General features: G+C 39.3%; 1 protein-coding gene across 1 annotated transcript; it reads right to left on the minus strand.

The window, feature by feature from the left end:
• Window positions 1–453: 453 nt before the first annotated feature.
• Window positions 454–24,101, minus strand: SEC24A (SEC24 homolog A, COPII coat complex component). Its single transcript, XM_059860495.1, has 23 exons — window positions 23,955–24,101; window positions 18,790–19,311; window positions 17,271–17,429; window positions 15,404–15,481; window positions 14,920–15,086; window positions 14,150–14,322; window positions 13,074–13,176; window positions 12,163–12,289; window positions 11,697–11,806; window positions 11,204–11,316; window positions 10,421–10,539; window positions 9,724–9,779; window positions 9,202–9,408; window positions 8,787–8,907; window positions 8,082–8,240; window positions 7,410–7,583; window positions 7,215–7,325; window positions 6,666–6,841; window positions 5,561–5,698; window positions 4,792–4,896; window positions 4,560–4,652; window positions 3,952–4,055; window positions 454–3,566 (listed from the first exon to the last, which is right to left on the minus strand). The coding sequence occupies exons 1-23, from the start codon at window positions 24,001–24,003 to the stop codon at window positions 3,452–3,454; spliced, it is 3,279 nt and encodes a 1,092-aa protein (XP_059716478.1). The 5' UTR covers window positions 24,004–24,101; the 3' UTR covers window positions 454–3,451.
• Window positions 24,102–24,119: the final 18 nt, after the last annotated feature.

Below are 24,119 nucleotides of genomic sequence, written 5' to 3' on the forward strand. Positions count from 1 at the left end.
CAGTGGTGGAGTTCAGTAGCAGCAGGACAGTGTTAGGTGTATTGGGGAAAAAAAAAAAACAAAAAAAAAACAGAGCTGACAAATCCAATTATTATTTCGACAATATTGAATGAGAGAATTCTGATTTTAAACCAGTTAAACACAGAAGTCAGAGTACCAACCTCATGCATTATCTCATCTATAATGGGCCAGAGGTAGCAGAGACAACATCTCAAAAAAATTTGCAAGCATTAAGATGGAATGGCTTTTACGAAAAAGCTGCTGAAATAATGGGATGTTAAATGAAGATACAGGATTACCTAAAATAAAATTGATCACCATCTTGGAGTGCTACTGAAGGCTAAATTCCAACCATCACTGTCAGCTAGCTCCAGTGACCAACATGGTATTTATCTCAATTAAATACATTGTTCTACTTCTGTTTATAAGAAAAGAGTGATGGACTGGCATGAGTTCTTTCAATTAATTTTATTGAGTAGCCAAATCTGATAAATTAGCACAGATAAAATAAGCATTTGCATGTGTTATAAATGACTTTTTACAGGAATAAAACAGTGAAAATTACAAACTGTAAAAAGGAGGACAAGTAAATCCTGTCTCAAATTCAGAAGGGGGAAGATTTATAACTTCATACTGAAGATCAAATCTTTGAGTTCAGAGAACAAAGATTTAATATTACAATATTATACACTACTTTACAAAATTAAATTTACTATAAGGATTACATCCATAATAGTAAACAGAACCTTAAAATCACATTTAATGGTCCCTTAACAGCCACTCTGCATATTTGATTAAATTGTTAAGAAATTAATTCTAAATAAAAGTGAATCATTCTAGTTATTGCAACATAGCCTATGTGGACTTAGACTCAAATATATTAATTTAAAAACAATAATGAAAGCAAAGTAAAATGGATGGTAACAATGTTGGCTGAACACTAATGAGTCAAAATAAGAAACAGTTTTTTTAAAACGTGTTTTACTACAAAGAGACACACCTTTACCACACATTTACAGCGGTTCTGGTACTTAGATCTCAGCGGTGCTGAGATCTAAGTACCAGAACCATTCTTGCCTACTTTTGCAGTCCATCTTCAGTGTCCTCATTTTTCAATTGTATGTAAAAAAGCAATCACAGGTAGTGTGTGTGTTCATGTTCCCTGTACTGCCATTACAGCAGTAGCAGTGAACCAGCAGGCCTTCCCCACTGCAAGGGAATAAACGAACAAAGTTTAATAAAGAATTTCCTCCAAAGTGAAGAGAACTCCCAGAGGGTTCATCTGACTCATTTATCATGTTTTGCTCTGTAACACTTAGGGTCTCAAACTTGTTAACTGCCACAAGGACTGATATCTTCAGCCACTGGTCTGGTGGACATAAAGCAACGAGGCCATCTCCAGTATTTATGTTTCTTTAAAAAAGGGATATAGTAGCAAAATACTGTCATAGTATAAGAAATAGACTTTGCGTGGGCTATTTGATGCAAGGATGGTTTTCAATTCAACATCTGAGTGATAACATACCCAAAACACAAGGTTTAGGGTAAAACCTATGCAAGTGCAGAGGTTCCATTTATGGTTTAAATGAAGAGACCCCTTTCCCCCTCCCGAGGGAAAAAATAAAAGTCAGACTGTCAAAACTTAAAAGACACCTCTTCACTATGACTAGAAACTGTGCAATTCTCTGAAAAGCAGTTCAAGTAAATATATTCCTGTCTGCTACAGAGGCAGCAGACAGGGAAGCTTAAATTGGTTCTACAATAATCTTTTCATGCTGTTTAACTTCTTTGTTAAACCATTGTTCTGAACTTCAGCTTCTTGTGCTCAAGAACAATTTCTCCCAAGGAACTCCTCCCCTGAAGTGAGGCAAATTCTGACAACCAAAAGCAGCTACAGCCTGAAATGGGAGCAAATGTTTACCCAAATGTTGACCCTACTGACATCTGCATCTCCAAATGTCCTAAGCACAGTACATTTGACCACTCAAAAGTGTTTTACCTCTTCAAGTTACTTGCCCCAGAAAGTTTGAAAGACCTTTAAGTTCACCACTATTAAATAAAAAAGCAAACCAAGATTTTTCCATATGCAACACTTCCATGGGCGTTGGAACACAGTAACTTAAATACTTTTTACATTGCTGGCTATCAATGATAGCTTGATCTTGAAAACAAAAGAATTATCAATACACCTCTATAAAATTATTTAAATATATTTTGTATATAAGTTTTTACTTCAAGTCCGAGATCAGCTTTGATGTGTAGCTCTGCCAGGATCTCAGAGTATACTCAAAGCTTTTATTTGGTGCACACTGGCCTTGGACATGGGCTCATTACACAGCTGCAGCAAAAACCTTTTTTTTTTTTTTAAACTTCAGGCATGTCTGCAACCATATACAAATTTTCAAATTCAATATAATAATTTTGTTATTGGAAAAATAATTTTCCAGTTTTAATGTCAGAATATTCAGTTTTGCAGACCAACATTTTGTCTGAAGTGCTGCCAACAAACTTGCTTCAGAAACACGCCAGATCTGAGGGGCCCAACATTCACTTAAAGTAAACAAGAACCAAAAGTCTACTGAACATAAACCAAACAAAATCTGAGATAACCTTCCTTGCTCTTCCCCTCCTACACCATTCATAAATAGAAATTAAAACTATTCCTTTTACTGAAGAAAAGCAAAGCTTACAATCTACCTAAGTCTACTTTTGCTGCTAACTCAGCCAATGACTTTTTAAAATCTGTCTCATGTAGGGCCCACTCTTCCCCACTGTTTTTAAAATTAGAATACTGACTTATTAAAAGCTTCAACAAATTCAGCCACCTTATCCAGGTTAAGCTTACCTTTAGTCCTATTAGCCATAATCCAATCCAAGCACTGGATTCTACACAAGCATTTGTTCATTTCACAATGAACACTTCTTTCATTGCTACTTAAAGCATTAAGTTGAACATTGAGATGCTCTGTCTGTAATCACTGGATGCACTTAGAAAGAATTTCCCTGCAAATCATGATCAGTATTGTGAGGTTTTATATCTAGCAGCAGCAACAACAACAACAAAAACAAACAGAAAAACAAAACAAAAAAGTTACAGAAATATACATTTTGAACAACAAAGAACTCTTTATTTTACAAAATGTATTTCACCTTTTCAGTATTGCCTTTGTAAATGTACTTCATGCTGCAACTACTTACAGTAAAAACACGATTTGCAGCAAATTAAAGGTGCTCAACCAGTTCCAACAGTTTGATTTTCTTTAAGGTACAATATTGTGTAGTTGCACATTTGATTCTCAGATGTGGTCCTTTATTTGCTTTAGTTCGTTGAAATCACAGTGAGAACTTCTCATCAACTGCCTCAGGCCACAGATTTAATGAAGATATTACAAGCACAATCATTCTTTACTGCAAAATCTTTCCTTAAAGAAGTAAGCCAAAGGCTAGTGTTTCATTTATTCACTTGCTGCTGTATATGAAGGAGGAATTCATAGTATGATAAGGCTGATTCTGTTCTGTCTTCAATCATATTTTGCAGAAAACTTGATTTCAATGGACTCTCATCCCTTAAAAACAAAAATAAAAGTGTTTGAGTGGAATTAACATTTGCCATGGGCTACCGTGCATGAATAAAGTTACAGGTCAAGTGGCAAGACATTTCAAAAGCTTAAGGACATATGAAAAGAGGATCTCAATTAGCCTTTAGTAGTGAATCATCCTAACAAATGCTCTTACCAGCATTTACTTCATTTATCTGACATTACCTAAAGATTCTTCTGTGACATTCAGTCTTTTGAAATTCTAATTGGAGACAACTCATAAGTCAAATCTGTCAGGCACAGCACACACTATTGTTAAGAATGACATTAAGAAAGTTCAGTATATGATATCCAAGTATGTATTGTTAACAGGCTGCTGACAAAGCAAAAAAGACTGTTAAAAACCACTTACTTTATTATATATAGTATAGGAAAGAAAGGTCTCTGTTCTCTCAGCCAAGAAATGAAAGTTCGTGTTCTGATGGATTCTGCCGTTTCGAGTTCTGGGAGATGTGTCTAAAAGCCAAAGGGTTTCATTAATACAAATTTTTCAGAAAAACGCTACAAGGAACACTTCAACTAGCCCAAGTGATTAGGTATAAAGAAAACCCAGACAGGTATGTTTTGTGATGTATAGTTTCAGTCTTCTTTGAAGGGCTTGAAATAGTCAAGAGGACTAAACTCCAATGAGCAATTAGCTGTCAGAACGGTGATGACTGAGCTGTGATTGATTCCTGTTTTGTTGCAGAAACTAAAGGATTTCCCACTAACCCACTGTGCTCACTATTTGCAAGCATTTTTAGTCTGCTCCCACAGGTCTGGGAAACTCAATCATTGTCAGCCTCTTCCTACTGTGTCCTCATGAGAACAAACTCCAAGAGGTAACAGCAATAATTTCTCTCCTTGGATCTGGATCTATACCACTAGAGGGCTAATATCTGACTAGTGTATTTTAATTCTCATGCAAATGATATTCTGGCAGCACTGTATGTATGACTGATGTGCAGAGCAAGCACGTACCATATTCTGTGGTATTGAGCCATAATTTGGAACTCCAAGGACTTGGCTGATAAAACCCTGCCCACAGTTCTTCCCAATCCACAGAAACATCACCTGAAAGACATCCATCAATAACAACATTAATCCAACCCAAAACACACCTCAGCAGTCCCATGCATATTTTGGGTTCTCAGAAAGAACACATCAAGTAAACTTGGATACTTTTTAAAATCCCCCCCACCACACAACTTACAGAGCCAGCATCCATAAGATAAGCACCATCCCTACTCAACTTCTCCACTGACAGCTGGAGAAGGGGTGGCTGAGGTATAGTTCTGTCATTTATGTTAAGAGCTCCCTAAAAGAAGGATGAAAAACAGTGGTTCACATCTTGATGCAAAAAACAGAACAGAATGCTAAATAAGAGGAGGCTCTATTACACTGAATACTGGAGCTGGACCATTTTTTAGCTCAAGCCATACTTAAAGTGATAATTTACTTTATTAATTAGTATTTTACTAATAAATCTTAATGTTTTATTTAGAGAGGGTGAATGTAATCAAATGTGTCTTAGTTAATTAGTTCTAGAACTGGAATGTCTGATTAGTTATGTACCAAAGATGTGATTTCTAAAATTGTTCAGGGTTTTACGTAAGCATTCTCTGTTCTCAAAACTGTTTGATATTTTAAAATAAAGGAAGCTACAAAGGGACAAAAAACACATTATGATGCTTTATGTATATGTGATTTTATAGCACAAGATAATGACACAAGGCAAAGGTAAAATAAGTCAGGAAAAAACTTTCCCCATCCATCCATAGCAAAGCACAGCTTCTCTCCAGAATTAATCAATCCAGTTCCAAATAACAAATGCATAAATGCAACAAGCGGGAGAATATGAAACATTACATTTTAGCTGTGCAGCTTTAATATGGAAAACTTGGGAGATTTCTAACACATTTACTTTCACATCACACAGATCTTTAGGATCAAACAGATCAGGTAGCAAGGCCAAGACTCACCTCATCTGTGAGAGTATCAACTCTGTACAGACTGGGATGTGTCATGAGCATGAGGTAAACAAGGGGCTGGTTTTTCACCTGACACATGGTAAAGATGCGTTCATCCAAACGTGTGTTTGTCCCAGTTTGAAATGCTTTCTGCAAACAATCAGGCATTTAGTTTAACCATTAAAGCAAAGCAAGGTAAGTTGCAGGATAAAACACATCACCTACTGCTTATTTCTAACTTCAGTTTTAAAGATGTACCCTAAGTCTTTTCTCATTATATTTTACTTCTCCATAGTTCTCTTCAGTGTTTCACATAGAAATCATACAAGTCTCTCTCCAATTTCTGGATTTTAGAATTAACCTCGACCTGGCACAATCAGTCCTTCTTACAGCTGAGATGAAAGCACCCTGAAATATTAACATACACCTCAAAAATGCTACTTGATGAAATTTAAAAGCATAAATATTGGAGCAGTTTACAATTGGCTTCAATGTACAGAATCTTAGATCTGTATTAACAAGAAAGAGATGGTCCTGGCTTGTTGGGACCAAAGAAAAAGTTATAAATCAAAGTAGAGCTCACTCTTCCCACCTGACTGGACCAAATGCTTATCAAGCCTTTCACATGAAAAAGCTCAAAATGAACATGCTGGTTAATTTCTAACCAAGATGCGTGAATCCAAAACTTCTTTTTGATCCAAGAAACCACTCTGTCCAACACTTAAATGACTTCTAGTATCAGTTCAGGGAAATTAAATTTAAAAATACTTACACTGAGCAAATACTGTGAAATGCTTTAAACCTGTTGCAAGAACAGCCAGCCTACTTCCTCTCTGCCTCACCCAGCTCTCTTCTAATCCACACTGAACTGCTTTGTGGATCTACATTTCTAGACACACAGAATTGAGATTCCTGAGAAAACACTATCAGTACCCTGACACATTCTCTTCACTAGTCGGTGTCTTTATTATTTTGCCATTCCATTGCTTAAAACAGTTATACTTTTGGTTTTCCGCATGCTTCTAAATTCCTGCTTTTGGACTAAACCACTCTCCATCGAAGAATTGTCCTTTTACTTCAGGCTGACCTGCCGAACAATCATCCTCTCCCCTCTTACCTGTTTTAGGAGTGCCAGTATATAAAGTGGGAAGAGGCGCAGTGAGAAGGGAGCTGTGAGGCCAGGCTGCTGGATGTTCAGCACGGAGGAGCGATAAGCAGCTAAAGAATCGATCACTGCATTGACCAAGGCATCGCGAGCATCACTCAGCGTGGCGGAAACAGAGCGGTCCACAGCTGAAAACACAGTGCAAGGCTCAAACCAGGGGTTCCTCCCTTGGCAGGAATGCAGTCACATACATTAATTCCTCTCACTTTATCATATTTGCTGATGCAGTTTAAGCTTTTACCACATTCTAGGGGAAGTGCTTCAGAAAAAAGCTGGGGGCCCACGGTGATGCACCAGACTAAGCCTAAGCCCAGGTGATTATACACAGCTCTACTGATCCTTCACCTAAGCCAAGCATTAAAACCAAAACTCTTTTAGGATTGCAACTTCGAAAGCACTCTTAGGATAAGGGAGAATCTTTTCTCCTAATCCAGAGGATTATTGCTCAGACCTTTAAGGATACAATCCACACATATCCAAACAAGCTCTTAGCACACTCACCCATATTGGCTAAGAGCCCTGTGATGGCCTGCACGTCTGCCCCTAGGTACACTTCACTCAGGTTTGTGACAACAGGTAAGCACATAGTGTGGACACGAATTCGCCTTTCACCTGCAAGGAAAGACAACTGTAACCTCCATACTTCTTTCATGAAGCAACACTACAAATGCCACTGTTGGCTCAATCTAACCTTACCTTTGCTGGAGGTGTACAGGAGAGCTGACTGAAAAGAAACAACTTGCATATCAGTAAGACTCTCTTCCACTGACATCTGCACAGCATATCCTGCATCTGGGTTTACATTGGGCAATGACAACAAGTCTGTAGATCGTACAAAGAAGTTCCCATGGAAAGTATGAATGGAAAGACCTACAAGATAATAATGAATCAGTTTGGGTTTTATAGCTGCGAAGTACAGGCACCATATACAGAGCTGTCATCAATGTATAAGACTCTACTGGAATGCTCCCTCTCAATGAAAATACATTATCTTCAGAAAAGGCAAATACTGCAAACTGACAACTCATCCAAAGAATCCACAAAGCCTAGCAGAAAGTGGGAATTAGCAAGGCAAATCAATGCAAAGTAGTAGAAAGTATCTAGATTATAAAACCAGTTCCTTGTTGAAATAGTTCAGGAAAATTTCCATTATAAACTGGAACTTGAATGCCAGAAAACACACTGCAAATACAGTCTTAAAAAAAATTGTCTTATCCCTGGTACTGAATTTTACTTTTCTCATCTTTTCCTTTTAATCATTTGAGGTTACAAAATAGCTAGAATACCAATGAAAACATTCCCAAAGAGCAGCAAACACCCACTTCCCTCTTCTCCACCCCACAAGAATCTAAGAAGGTGAATTCAGACCTTTGGTGCATCTTATCCTCATGACAGCCTCAAACCCAATTTTCCTAGTTAAATATCGCTTCAGTTCCTTTTGCAATTTCTCCACCTGGACAGGGTTGTGTTTATGATGGTAAGATTGGTAGTAGTAGACACTACCTGCAGAATACCTTGATATACAACCTGAAAGAAAACCAGTATACATTGGAGAGTGCAGACAGTTGCTGCTGTAGCCTTTAAAGTATTAAATTGTTCACACCTGCCAATCACTCAAATACACAGTTACAGACCTGCCTAGAGAGACAGATGTAGCTACAACTGTATATTCCAATATGTGATAAATTTCACGTGTGAAATGATTTTCCATTGACCTGAAATTGCTGTCACTTGAAAGTTTGGGTAAATAGAAAAAAATAATTGAGGTGCTAATAAAACTTGCTCTAAAGGCAATGACACTGATGGTTAAAAAGGCATAAAAAAGGAAGAAACTATTTCCACTACTTGTATCAGTAGCACAAGGATCCTGACTCACTAAGGGAGAACATGAAAATAAGTAGGTTCAATCAGGACTTAAAGATGACATTCTATTCACTGTCACTGCTCAGCAAGGACAAGTTTGGACACTGGATTAATCCAAATCAGGGATATCTACTAAATATTATGGTAGATTCCATGCATTTGCCCAAAATACAAGAGTTACATGCCCCAAAAGAGCTTTATATGACTTACCTAGAGAAGCCAAGTCAGAATATTGCCCACTAAGAAGAAATAAATCCACTGCAACCTGTTGCCCTGAGCAGTCCAAGGCCAGCTTCTTGTAAAAATCAGTCGATGGTGTCAGATGTATATCCTGTTAACACAGTGGAGTATTATTACAAAACACAAAGGAAATTCAAATTGATTCATACATTTATTGCCTGCTTTCAGGGACACAATCAATTCTCCATCATTGATTAAAAATATTTTATTTTTAAAAATCAGGTCATTAATTTGTGTTTATATTGCTTGGTTTTTCTTTTGGTTTTTTCTGCTACTTTAAAAGGAGCAAGACAAGCACAAAATTAACCCAGAAGAGGAAATCCCAGAACCACCTGTGTTCACAGAACAGAGTTGTTAATACTCCCAACCTTTCTGCTTTCCTAACCTTTGCTGTTGCTCTTTGGTTTGGCTCCTCTCGTGACTTTAGTGCTCCCATTCCCAGAGATGGGAGCTGTGTCTGGAAGACAGTGATTCTACCTCCACTGGGGGACATCAGCTTAAAGGCAGCCTGTAATGCAGGCCCCAGAGCACTCTGAGTTTCCAGGGACTTGGTAAACATCTGTGGCAATGTCTTCAGCAGATCTTGAATTAGCTACAAGTGAGAAAACTGTATTAGGCCTATGAGTCTTCAAGGTTTTCTACTTTATATGGACCCAATAGCTGAACACAACCAAGTATTAACACTTCTAATATTAAAGTAGTAAAGAGAAAGTCCTAGAAAAATTGAAGTACTGTCTTGTTTCAGGTTGGCAAGAATTCACAGTGACATAGGTAAAAGACCTCTTTTTTTTGCCTCAAACCTGGCATTTGAGCAGCCAGTGTTAATGAGCATTAATCAAAAAATTACCAAACATATCCCCAATTGTGTAAAAGTCACTAGTTATGTAAGAAAGTCCTTGCTTCTTACCTCTTTATTTTCATTCAAATTTACTAATAAGTTTTCTGGCATTGGTATAAACACATCTGAAAGGCAAAAAATATTTGAGTTATTTTAAAAACACATCAAGCTTTCCCTGACTTTATTTGCCAATCATCATAATTATTGGAAAAAAATACACAGTATCAGTGTATTAACCCATTTAAACATAATTATGTGGATTTCTTTTTTTTTTCTCATAAGCATTCCTGTGGCTAGAATTCCATGTTAGAGCAGCAATCAACAGGCTGAAGGATAATCAAGACTATTAAATAAAATCTCATAGCAAATATTTCCAGTGTTCATTCTACCCTGCCCAATAATATCCAGTGAAAGGTGATTTGAAACAAAAGGCAGAAGGACTAGCACTAAGCACCAGCCACAAGAAAATCTATAGAAAGATATCTAGCATCAGTGTTTGGGATTTCAAGAGGAATCCAGAGATTTGTTCAAATTAAACTAGAAGGTAGGAAAGCTGTCTTCATGTTTGAAGTCATGAGCAGCCACAGCATTGCTCAGACATCAGGGAGATATCTTCATAAACAAACTCACACATATGGTACTTCTAAAGTCATTACTAGAGAGACTAATGGTGTGATCCAGAAACTCCCACCAGATATATATTTTTAAAGGCTGTCATAACCAGAAGTCACTATAGGCACTGATCACAAAAATTATTTTTGCATACCTTCAATATCTGAAACTATGAGCATCTGAGGCTGAGAGAGACCTTCCTGAAGACTGTAGAAATGGATTGTGCTGTCAAATGTTATGAAGCCTATTTTTGTTCTAGTGTTCCCAGGAAGCCTGAAAATGAGACATATGGTGTTCAACAAGATGAAATTTCATTTCTGCACGTTTTTTTTTTTTTTTTTTTTTTTAACATCCACTGCATCTCTCTGTGGTTGTTACCAAGCAGTTAGTTTAACAGCTAGACTCCAAGAGCTTCACTAAGTCATTTTAGAAAGAACAAACATCACAACAAAAAAGGAGCTCATGGTAGAGTCACCTAGCAGGCAGGTGAAAACCTTTTAAGAAGGTAAATCAGAAGTGGAAGAAAAGGAATAAATAAACTGCAAAATCCCAATCAGTGTTTATATAAGTTCAAACAGTATGCATTTTACGAGAAGTTTATTGGATATATGACTCTTTTCAGCAAACACTTATCTAGATTTCAGCTTTTAAAAAATACAGTTCAAAAGATAAACATGATGCTTACATTCTTTTGGGGATTTATGAAGCATATAGGAAAGAGTCAAACTGAAAATCAAGTCTCAAAATTACCTTTTATACTGGTGTAGCTGTGATGGGAAAAAGACTACAGCTTTATGGCACATTTTAACACAACACTGGCCATTGTTTGCCCACACTAGAAAATTGTCTTCCACACAGAAAGGACTGGCATGTTGGTGTCTACCACAAGTTTCTTAAGACAAATGAATATTGGAAATTTTAAGAAAAAAGTACTTACGAGTCCAGATTGTCTAACAAGGTCTGGCAGACTGTGTTCAAGTATCCTGTCTCAATTGCATTGTGAGACACATCAAACACAAAGAGGTACACGGGTGGCTGAGGGGGACGCAGCTGAGCAAAGAAAAGATCACCTTTAATTTTCAAATAGCATTTGTTACCTTGGGTTTATTCATTCTATTCCAAGTTTAAACTGCTAAAACAGCACACAGATGACAGCTAAAATTTCTGGATGCATTTGCCTCTTATTTGGTAATACCAGAATTCTAGTTTTCTTCCAAAGATACCTACATATTCCAAACACAGAACAACTTTGACATCATAAATGTTTAGAAGTGAACTCTCTGAGGTCCTCCCCATGAGTTCTCAGATACACTCCTTAAGGTAACAACTGTTCTACTGAACTGGAAAGCATCTTCTGAAACAAAGCTTTCTCTGACTTCCCTCTGAATAGAACAAAGGGAGAGAATGAGTAGAAGTAAATAAAGCCTTACCATGTATTCAGATGGAGCCATAAACTCGATAGTAGCATTCTGGACTTCAGGTCTTTTATGAGGTTCTCCATAAACTCTTGTCACAGGATTATACAGGAATTCTTCAGGAACTATTCAGACAAGTTTATATATTAGTATTTCACACTAGTATTGGCTGTGCTGCATTTTAAAACAAGTATATCAACTCTTTTGTGGCTGTTGGGCAACACATAGAGAACTACACCAAGCAGTGGAGTTCTTACACTTGTGCAAGAGTACTGTGAGGGACTACTTGGGCTCATCATGTTTCTTTAGGGACACCACTGTCACTGGGAAGCATTTCTCATGACTCCCAGCATGACTGACAACAATCCTACTGATGCGGCCCTCCAGTCTCAAAGGCCAAGGTTAATTGCAGCACTTAAGGTGCTGCAAGGTTAATTGGGAAAGGTTAATTGCAGCACTTTCAAGCACATCTAAAACTTACCATCATTGACTCTATAGCACAAATTGCATTTCCACCTCCTCTGGTCTAGGAAGCTGACAAAAGGGTTGATGTACGTCCGGCAGGAACGGCATCTCACAATAATACTGGAAGTGACCACTGGCAATTGCTGGAAAAGAAAAACTTCCTGTTCTAAAGCATCCTCACCTTGCAGCTGCTCATCTGTGGTAACAACACCACCCACACTGTGCTGCCTAGTGAGGCAAAGCATCCTTGTTGAAAGAAGGAGTACTTCTGCATCCTCACAGCATCACTGCAATTCCTTAGTAAGATAGGTAGGAACTGAACTCTTACATATTTGACTGTGTGGATTCCCTTTCCAGGGCTCTAAATTCTTGAGTTTTACGCTGATGGTTTAAGATCAAGTCCTGAACCCAATACAGATCAAAAAGCAGAGGGGAAGAAAAAGCCCACATCTTTGAAAAATCAATTAAAGTGAGAAAAAACCCCAATGTTTAAGAAAGACGCTGCTAAATTCAAAGTCTTCTGGCTATTTCATGACATCGAAATCCCTTCAACTTTGTCAGGGCTCGAGTTTAGAATTAGTACAAGGCTTGAAATTAATAACTACAACTGATATGTGACAACCTCGAATTTAGGTGTTGTCTTCTATCACAGTCCAAATTCTGTACTGCCTTTAAGCTTTTGGTTTTTTGAGGTCTGGGAGGCTTTGTTTTTTATTAAGAAGTGAGACCTGAAGGTTTAAATACGGTAGGGAAAAATAATCGAGAAAAATTACAGCAATCTGTATGGAATAAGGAAATGTCAGTTACTAAGGTAATTCTTCTGGGCCAAGATACCTGCCCTTGTTTTATAACTCATTGTCCATTGTCTGGACTCTAGTAAAGGCATAGTTGATAATTCAGCATGTAAAGTTTTGAACATTTTCATACCGATAAGTCTTTGAAAGGATGAAGCAGGAGCCCCAAAGGAAGTTTGGCTTTATTCAATAAGGCCTGAGTTTGAGGAATGTTAGTCAGGGTACAGCGGAACAACCTACATGGATGACAAAGGGTTATTTTCAGAGGCTTTCAAATAAATTATGATTTCAGTAGTACAGTATATTTTTCTAGAGCTGTTAATGGTGAATTTCTGTTTCCAGATGAAAGATCTCTATCTCTGTCTTTTTGCTTCTGTCTGAGCTTGACCCACAATACATACTTTGAGTTCTTATTTTATACAAATGCTCTTTACACAGAACTCAGTGTCATTTTAGTCACTCAATTCAAAGTTAAGCCTAGCAATATTCAAAGTTGCACCAAATCTTTATATACTAAATATTATTTTGGAATAAATCAGAACCAGCAATGTTTAAAAGGTGGTTTTAAAAACATAGTATCTATAAACAATCCCACAATCATTTTCTGAGTCTTGAGCACTCAGCAGCTTCTACAAGGTGCAGATGTATGTGGCAGTTTTGCAAATCCTGTCCAGCTTGTTTGCATGAACATCACAAAGGCGCTGTTATTTCCTTTGTCTACCATAAAAATATTTGCAAAGCAGAAGTCCCTGGCTAGTCACAGTTTGGTTGGTCTCCTCAGAGAGAATAACTGATTAACCAACTGCCAGTCTCTTGTTTGAAATTTCATTTACTCCATTGTTTTAAATGGTTATTTTTCAATGCAGAGGTCACCCATGTTTCTTCAGGCACAATCTTTTTGATGTACCGCACCTGACTGAATTAACTGCTATTTTATATCTTCTCATCCATGCTCACTGCCAGGCATAAAACTTTTATACTGCACCTATCTATAGCTGCCTTGTTAACTAATTTTTCCTCATACTTTCTACAAAGATGATTTTCCCCTCTTCAAAATTAAACCCACTTACTGCTTCATTGTAACAGTGAAGCCCATTTTCAGTATTTTTTACTCATAAAATTAAGAAAATATTTCGTAAAATTATGTTTATAAGGAGGAATTTATATTTCTATCAATTTTGATCTCTTATAGCAAATGCAAAATCTTACTCAGGATTGCAGTTGAGCTTCTGGATGTCTTCATGCAAGTTGGGGACAGGAGCCTTCAAAAGGGTGGTAGGAAGAATATTTCTTTCTTGAAGAAGATTCACAGGTCTTAACCCTTCCTGCTGTAGACTCAGGCCAGCCAATGATGCAGTTAAGTGATTAGTGCCCAGGGCAGGCTAGAGTCAAATCAAATTTCACAAATTAGCACAAACTACTTGGATGAAACCCATAGTCTGTTAAAACCACATCTATATCCCTTTCAGTTTGTTTTGCTCATGTACTAACTGCCATTGTATCAATGTATTTGGAAATGCCGGTTGTCACATGAACTTGACTTATGCATGTAACATAAGGAAAAAAGCATAAATTGCCTATAAAACTCTTGAAATACAGAGGTTCAGCTGGTGAAAGTGTTGGTCAGTTCACTTTGAAAGTTCAGGGAAAGAAAAACCAAACACTTCAGCTAACAATAACAAAGCCATGGAAGAGAAACATGCCAAAAGCAGCTGAAAGTTTCAAAAGAAACATCCTGAACAGATTTGAGGGTGGAACACTTCATAAAGAGCTGGCACACAGCTTTTCCCAACTGGTACCAAGGCACAGGCAAAAGCTTTAATTCTGGGCTATGTCTGTTCTCTTGAACAAATGGTGCCCAAACAGGGAACAAAAGAAACAGCATCCTAGGGATGCACAATACCTACCAACCATCACTTTTCCTTATCCACACACCCCCACCAGAGGTAGTACTGAGACAGAAACCAGACAACCTTTACCTGGTGGAAATGTTTGGATCCATCTGGATATTGCAAAGCAGACGCATTCATTCCTGGGGCTCCAGGTGGAGAAGTATGTTGGTAGCCTGGAGGTAAGGCAGGGTAAGAATACCCAACACTTCTATTCATCTTAAGATTTGGGGCTGCAGGAGAATGATGTGGAGTTGCTGGAAGCAGAGTAGACAGATACTGAATTGCTGAAGAACTGTATCTTACTTGAGGCATTAGTACAACAGGAGAGCTGCCTGTTTAGTTTCTAAGTCTAAAAAATACAGCTGCTGTCAACTTTCAAAGGGCTCTCACCTACTTTACATATCACAGGCAAACACATGCTAATTGTCAATGCTTCAAATTTCACATTTAGCTTCAAGACAGGCATTGAAGCAGGTACATATGTTTGTATATAAATGCTTAAACTACTATCTTTCCCAGACTCTTAAAAGTTCCATAATAATAACAACCATTTTTACTCCCAAAGCCTTACCCATCAGGCCACCACCTTCAATTGCATCATAGCTGTTTTGCACTACAGACCCATCACTGGCAGCAGATCTGGCATCACCTTTAAAGAAAAACAACCACAGGAAAAACTTGCACAAGTTATGAAGAAGTTTTAATGAGGTAACTGCAAAAAATATCCTACTTGCTGGATGAATATTAAGATAAACATAGTTTGAATCTACTTTGGTTTTGACCCAGGATGAAACTGAATTAAATATACTTTATCCTCTTTCTCACACACACGTCCCTTGCAGATGTGACCTCAACAAAGGACATTCATAAAACATCACAATTTTATTTTTTTTTTTTAAGGAAAATGAAAGTCCCTACACTTCTCGTTGAATAATCTTTTATGACTCCTTCCAATCAGGGATTTGCCATAGCTTCCAAGTCAACATGCAGCAAAGGATCAGGGGATGCTCCCTCCTCAGCAGAGGAAGTCTCTTTAGGCTAGCAGTAGCTTTCTAAGTAAAGTGTAGCTTAGATTTCCTTAGTAACCTTCAGCTTAACCCTGAAGAATTTTTTTCCCCTGGTAATTCACAGAAACACCAAATTCCCTACACTTACACATTTAGTTCACTACTGCTCACCAAACAACAACAGCTCTGATATAGTCACATACCAGTCAAGATAGAAATTCAATCTAAGATAGGAAAAACCTTGAGACTCAGAGAGTGCTCCCAAAGGACAGTTTTTGGTAAGCCAGCTATGTCTAAATATACTAACACAACTATATATTGCTAAGGACAAGTAGGCACTCTATTTTTATAACCATTTTTTATTAAAATCTCCTAAGATGACCCAAAAAAAGGAACTTCCATTACACACTGAATCTTCCTAGCAGCAATCAACCTGCTTCATAGACTAAACATTTTTATCTCTCCAGGGCTCTGGAAATGTTTCTTTTCACGATGAAGAAAATATTTTCTAAGCAAAAGCTGTTTCTAATGCATTTAATACATGCAAAGTTAAATCAGATTTAACTGAATAGTAATAATAATTTAATCTGAATAATAATAATATCTGAGTAATAATAATTTAATCTGAATAGTATATTCAGATTTAACAAAGTTAAATCTGAATATACTATTATTGTGCTCACAGAGCTACCACACATGAGAAACTGTCAATCTGAACATTCAAGGAACCAACAGCTTTGACAGAACTGTGTTTGTAAAAATAAAGCCACCAACTCACACATGGCCCCATCTAGTATGGGCACTAAATGCCAAACAACTGGAGTCTCTCTGATATAGAGCCCTGAGGAGTTCTTAAACAATGGCATATTTGTGCAGAGCCCACAGGAGACACTAAGTCAGGTGTCTGTCTTCAACAGCTGACACTTCACAGCCTCTACTAAGTTCCTTCAGCAAGCTAACAAATGCAAGATATGTATTTTAGTGATTTTACACAGAGAAGAATAAGGTACAGCTACATAAATAGCAAGGAATTGCAAGGTCCACATTTTATCTCTCCTTGTAGAATGAACAATACAGGGAGTCATACACGGACTTCTAACAATAGTCAGGGATGCATAGAAATGAGATCCTTATCACTTTACAACACACAAAAGGAGAGAAGCGATGCCAACTACAGCAGACAGGGCCATGTAAAACAGCACTTGGAAATCTATTTTCAGCTGATAATTTCTTAAATTTTATAATGTCTGTTTACAAGAATTTTTCTTCTTTCCAGTCCTTACCTACTCTTTTCAGATTAAATTATTAGCTGTATTAGTAGCAATTTTACAATTTGAGTTTCTAATAGAACAACGTGCTCAACTTTAAAGGTTGCATATTACAGCAAGTTGCAGTGTTTGAATTCAACATAAAGAGCAAATTGTTTCTTACCTTCTTGGTTTACAGCTGATTTTAGCACAGACTGTGCACTAGGTGGTCCTGCTACTGCTGCTGGTGGCCTAGGGGGACCACCAACTGGTGGAGGTCCAAAAGGTGGCCTTGGAGGGTGGAGGGGAGTTAAAGGCTGAGTCACTGGCGGAGGTGCAGATCCTATAAAGAGATGAACTTTTAGGAGGAGTTTAACCCAGCTGAAAAAATCACAAAAGTTTTGTTACAAGAATGAACAGATTGAATTCTAAATATTCTTGTTATTCAGAGGATGAACAGCATGAGATACATAAATCCTAACATGTGGGTAGAGGTCTCAACTTCAAGTTAATTTCTTATTCTGGGTTCCTGCATTTACTGATCTCTTTCAGCTTTTTGTTGCCATTGTTGGCAAGAACTTCAAGATTTACAAAAAAATATCCCAACTCTATAAGCAAGTCTGGAATGATCACCAAACAAGTTTAATTAAAGTGATCATTGTTATACAAAAACATCAAAAAAAAAAAAAAAAAAAAAAACAAAAGAATTACTTATTTCAAACACTTCCTCTCATTTCATACGCCACTTTCCAAAGTTTCTCTGCATTTTCCTCACTAATTCCAAGCTATTAACTGTTTATTCCAAATAAGTACCAGAAACAGTTTAATAAATTCTGCAAGCTTAAGACATTTTGAACAGCAAAAGAAAATCAGGCAGGCATATAACAAAAAAAAGCATCAATAAAAATCTCTAATGAGGCTAAAAGTGCTTAACAAGAAAAATTATTTGCTTTTACATGGAAAATATTTTTGTACATAAGCCCTGTTTGCGTGCTTAGTGAGGAAAAAACTAACAACATACAGCAGGTTTGGCAAAGAGAAACTTGAGTATTAACTGTGTTTCCATAATAATCACAACTTGCACAATAGAGCTATTTTGTATTAGAAAAGCTTTTGTCATTGGATATACCAGCAGTAAAGCAGTAGGAGCAAAGTCTCCTACTTTAAGAGAACTTTCTGAAGACTGACAATTATAATTAAATGTGAAAATTACAAGTTTGGGGGAAGGAAGCTTTCCACTGAACTGACCTCTATTTCAAAAGCACAGAATGCTTTTCAGTTTCCAGGCTGTGCTCCAGTTATTTGCATCAACCTGACAGGCTCTTCAGAAAATTACCTGAATCAAGTGGTTACTAACCATGCTCACTAAATAGAGCAAGTTTTCAATGGTGAAGTCCTGGACTGAAACATACTAATGCTTCAACAGTTACCCCAGGAAATGGTCTAGATCACAGAAACAGCATCACCCACACACAGCATCCCAAAACAATGGGATACTATTCAGGAATTACCTGCTCCAGCCAGCTGAAACACCCAGAACTTTCATTTCCAACCCAAAGAAAGCATCCAGGTATTTCTGATGGGTCTATCTGCTTTAACAATCTTCCACAAGCAAAATGTCACTGCAGAGTCAGTTCTATACTCATTATGTTAAAAGGTCATTGAAAAACATCCATTGGTAGAATAACACAAAGTTTTATTACCTGGCTTCATGTAGCTGTTCTGCAGTGGAGGAGCCCCTGGAGAAGCAGCATATTGATAACTCCCTGCAGGATTTGTACTTCCTGGTAATGATGATGGTGGCTGAGCTGACCCTGTCCCAGGCACATGAGCCAAATGGCTTGTTTGAGCCCCAAGTGGCTGACTCACAGGAGTCTGGCTGTACTGCCAGTTTGAAAGCACCGGTGGGCTGGCTCCAGGAGGAAAGCTCCCAGCACCTGATACAGCAGCTGAGTTCTGTAATGCAGGTGGCAGCACTTGTGCAGCAGGACCTGGCTGTTGTACTGGTGACCCAGAGAAAGCTGCCACTGGTGGTCTATTGAGAGTCTGGCCAGGTCCTTGGAAGTTGTTTAATTGAGAAACATTCTGAGAGCCACTATAGCTGTACTGTCCAGGAGACTGATGTGGAGGAACCTTTGCTGGCATCTGATGGGAGTACGATCCTGGAACTGCAGGGCTGTATCCCTGGCCATCTGGGGAATGCATCAGCTGATTTTGAACAGGGCCTGGAATGAAAAAAAAAACTACACTCTTTAGGAAGTCAGTGTTGTGTATCACTTCTGGAAATAAAAGATGTTCCTGCGAATGTCTTTCCTTAGGATTTTATTAGTCTCCAAGCCATTTTTAATTTAAACCACTAGGTGTGACAGAAGTACTACCGCAAGGAACATCTTTGTTTTGTTTTACAGTAACCTTGAAACCACTAAGCATTCCAGTGCCATCAATGCTACTGGATTGAAACTCACGCAGGATCCCATCCAGTCCTCAGAAACCCCCAAAAGCAAGCTGCCCACAGAGGAGCACAGTCCCACAGCACTGGCAGTAGCACACACGAGCAGACCGAAAGTGGAAGATCCATTGCATAAGAACTCCATTTCACACGATGGCTGACACTAACCTACATGTCAGCTTACCACAATGACACTGCCAGCCAAGTGACAGCATAGGTCACCACGCCACTTCTCAAGTGACTGAGTTAATCTATGAAAGTTTCTGCAGTTAATTTTAGTATGAGAACTATTAGTACACATAGGGCTCATGTGAGTGGCCAGCTGGTCACCAACACAGAATGAAGGGTAGGTTCATCATAAAATAATTCATCAGACAGGAAAAAAAACTTGACAGGTTGATGATGCTCTTTATGCATGTGTTGGTTGGTATATATCAAGTAAGTTTTACTCATTTGAAGGAAAAAAATTGAACAAAAAAGGTTAATAACTCTCCAAAGAGTAAACAAGATGGGCAAGAACATCATCAGATTTCTGCTTTACAGAGGAACAGGCTGACAGAATCCCATGGGATTTCCAGTGCAATAAGAGCTCCATCAAGAAAGGTACCACTACAGATTGTTCATACCATACAAAATAGACATGCTGAAGAGAGACTATCAATTTTCAAGTGAAATCCTTCTGAGCAGAACACACTAGATGCTGCAGGCCACAGCCAGCTATGACTCCTTCACAACTACCAAAACATTCTCCAGTGTTGTATCATTCGGTTCAGTGAGTCACATTGCGGCTCTCCTCATCCCCTACAGCTTAGATACTGGAGATATTCCACACACAGAGTTACAAATTAAAAAAAAGATGGCTGGTTTCCTAGTAGAATGTAATGGTTGAATTCTGAAAGGCGAGCAAGTTCACATTTCCAAGTTAAAGTAACTCACACATTTCTGACAATATATTAAGCTAAATACAGAATACATTGAAATTCTTAGTTAGGACAAACACTGCACTGATCATTCTAGAAAACCTTAGGCTCTGGGTCACAAACAGCTGTTAATTCACCGAATATTGCACAGGTCCATATGACTACTACAGGCCAGTGATCTCATCCTCACTACCTCTTCCGTGTGCATAAAAGGTACACACCATATTATTCTCCAACCATTAATTTCAACCTGTAATTTATCATTCAGTTAGGAAATCCAGTTATACTCTACTGTCCTTACAATGCTGCTCATAGATATTTGCAATTAATAATTCTCTAAAATCAAGAGTATTTAAAGAAAAAGCTCACCAAGATGAAAATGCTTACAGTTATTAGTAACCTTCAAAAACTACCCTGCAGTGTATCAGATGGATTTTTAACAATTGATTTACAAACCCTATTGGCAATTAAACTTGCTAATTTAAAAATTATGAATTCTTATCAAACCTTCCGACTGCATCCACACAAACACTGATACAACATCATCACCAAAAAATGTACGAAAAATACAAAACAAATACAAACTGATTTAATATCTTGATTTTTCACTTTAGGGCATGACTCTATCCCAGGCAGAAACCAGAGTATTTGGATTGCTCTCTTTGGCACTGTTTTCTCTGCTTGAGGATAAAACAGTGGAAGTGAGGTGATATCAAAAACTGACCTACTTGATATTTTCTATGGCACTTTATGCAAAAATATAAATGTTCCAACTTCAATTTTTCTTTTTAAAGTCAGAAGCACAATGAAAAGTCTTGACATCCTCAAGTAATAGTTCATGTTTCCAAGACAAGTCTGCACTAAGCTGCCAAAAAAAGCTATAGAAACAGCACTAAGGGACAAAATCCTTTTACGAAGAGTTTCACAGCGCACAAAAACTTTTCAGGCTGCTTGGTTGCAGCCAGATACCCATCCTGACCTGACCTCTTCACTGAGACCCATCAAGGAGTGTCTAGGCTGTCCAGCTTTCCCCAAATGCTGCTGGTTTTCTGTGAAGCCAGAAATAAACAAGGAATTCTGTGTGGACTGAAGAGCTACTTCATCTGCACAGGAGCAACACAGCCAACACCTGGAGACCACAGAAATGAATCAGTAATAAAAGAAAGGCCACCTATTTAATAGCAAAAGTCTCCTCTGCAACAATACAAGGCCATTTAATGTTTCTGAGAGATCAGGAATAGCACCAGAATATGTATGAAGGTCACTTGGTGGTTTTATAAAATGGTCAAAGTACTAATGTGGACTGCCAGGATCCAAGTTGTATTTTCTGCCATACAGAATATCACTGTCCCCTACTCCAAGCCAGTTACTCAGCACATCACTTTTGCCAGCCACAAGTTCTCCAAGCTCCAGGGAGATGCAAAGATAAACACTCTGAAAAGTTACATCCCAACAGACGGTGTGGAATCAAGTCACCACCAGTGTCCACTTCATTTGACTCTGACCCATTGGATTCCAAACCCAGCAGCTCCTAAAGCACCTCATGACATCAAAGTACCATGCTAAGGTATTCACATGAGAAGAGCAAAACATTCTAAAAGAATTGTTTCTCCTTCTTGCTTGAACGTCAGATCTATCAACTGGAAAGCAAATTAGACACCTGCAATTAAATGAGTGCAGAATACTGGTCCTATTAAAAGACAAACAGAAATGAAGGAGAGGAAGGTTGTTGCTAAGCAACCCAAAGCCCTCTGCTAAACAATTTCCCGGGCAGCACACGGTGCTGCTGTGACAATTTACTGCCTTAGTGGACCTGCAAGCTCAGGGAGTTACCTGCAAACACTTCAGCAAGCAACAAGTTGCAAGGCAGGGCTGACAGCTGTAGAACAATTTATCATCCTGCTGACGGTTTTCTTTCGTCACATACCACTGTAAGCACCACTACAGCACTCAGTACCCCAAAACTGTTTTATAAAGCTCTGGTGTCAGTATAAAAGTCAAGGATCACAGCATCCTCTCAACATACATTTTAAACAACGCTATGAACAGTCCATGCTTGAACAATTTGATTTATTTGAAAGGCCAGCAACCCAAACCTTATCTCTAACATACCGTAACAACTATTTAATTTGCATAATTCTACATTTCAGTTCTTTATTTTTCATACACCTGACAGCTGAATAGCCTGAAATTCCTCTTTCTCGGCTGCCTCTCCATAACTTCCATGATGTGCTTAATCTGACACTAGGGAAATGAGCAAACATAAAGCAATGCCAGTCTGTAAATCATCCCACTCAGTTACTCCATTAGCTAACATTCCCTTTGTACACTCTCTGCTCAGACCATAAGCTCTCCAGGACAGAGCCTCTCTCTCCACATTATATTCATACTCTTCCCACTCCCTTGACCCTAGAAGCACCTACACAGTTAATTGCAAATTGTCGTTTTGCTGATGACTTTCAAGAAAAGCAATAAACACGCTGTGCAGGAGGAGGGGGAAGAAAAATCAAAAGATCTCATTATAACTGAACTGCTTATGATGCAGCACAGCTATTGAAACACACAAGTGTATAATTAAGGCTGCAAGTGCAGAGGATGTGTATGTGAAATCAGGAGACACTTCCATCAGCACAGATTTGCACACATGCAACGAAAACAGACACAGAGACAAGGCTGGCCCTGAATTTTTTTATTCCTATATTAAAACACTGGCTAGTAAGCTCAGTTTCACCTTCCAGTATCTCGTTGTAAAGAAATACATTTTGAGGGGAAGAAAGTAATCAAGACTTTCCCAGTTCGCAGCACACAGAACCAGATAATGTCGGCTTTACGGGAATGACAAGAAAGCCCCGCAGCGCCACAGGCTGAGCTCAGCGATAACCACAGTGCCACATGTACAGCCCCGTTCCAAAGGGTCAAATCTCGGCTGTGTCACCCTCGTCACCGACAGGGACCCACCCGGGCTAAGGGACGGTCCGGGCCACCTGCGCCGTGCGTGCAGCACAGACACGGGCTCTTTGAAAGACGCTGTCGTTCATACCGACAGACAGATGTACTCTGGGATACTTCTGCCACTAAAATAAACCAGAATGAAGATTTATTTTGCCGGATGAGCCGCTCGGTTCTTCGCTCAGTGACACTTGCGGCAGGGCCCGGTCTGACAGCACCTCGCCCCCGCTCCCAGCGGCCCCGGGGTCGCGGCAGGAGCAGGACCGCTGCCGCTCGGGTCCTGCTCTCCGCCCCAGCTCAGCTGCGCTTCGCTCGGGGCCGCGGGTGCCCGGGCTGCACGGAGGGCACCGCCGAGCTCAGCGGGGTGCGACCCAGCGACCCAGGCAGCGAACGGGCCGTCCCCAGAACCCCCTCCCCGCGGGCACAGGCCCCGGCCCCCGCTGCCCCGGGGCGAAGGGCGGCCTGGGCCCGGGGGAAGCGCCCCGGGGCGGGAGCCATCCCCGCCAGGCCCTATCCGGCGCCGAGCCCCGCGAGCCTGCCCCGCACTCACCGTTACTGTAGGGCTCCTGGCCGGCGGGGGGCCCGGCGGGCTGGGCCATGGCTCGGCCAGGTGCGCTCGGTGCCGCCCGTGTGGCGGCGCCGGCCCGGGCGGGGGGGGACGGACCCACCGGAACTGCCGGGCGGCGCGCGCAGCCGCACTGCGGACACGTGGCAC

This window comes from Haemorhous mexicanus, chromosome 15 (genome assembly GCF_027477595.1).
Source record: "Haemorhous mexicanus isolate bHaeMex1 chromosome 15, bHaeMex1.pri, whole genome shotgun sequence".
Lineage (NCBI taxonomy): Eukaryota > Metazoa > Chordata > Aves > Passeriformes > Fringillidae > Haemorhous > Haemorhous mexicanus.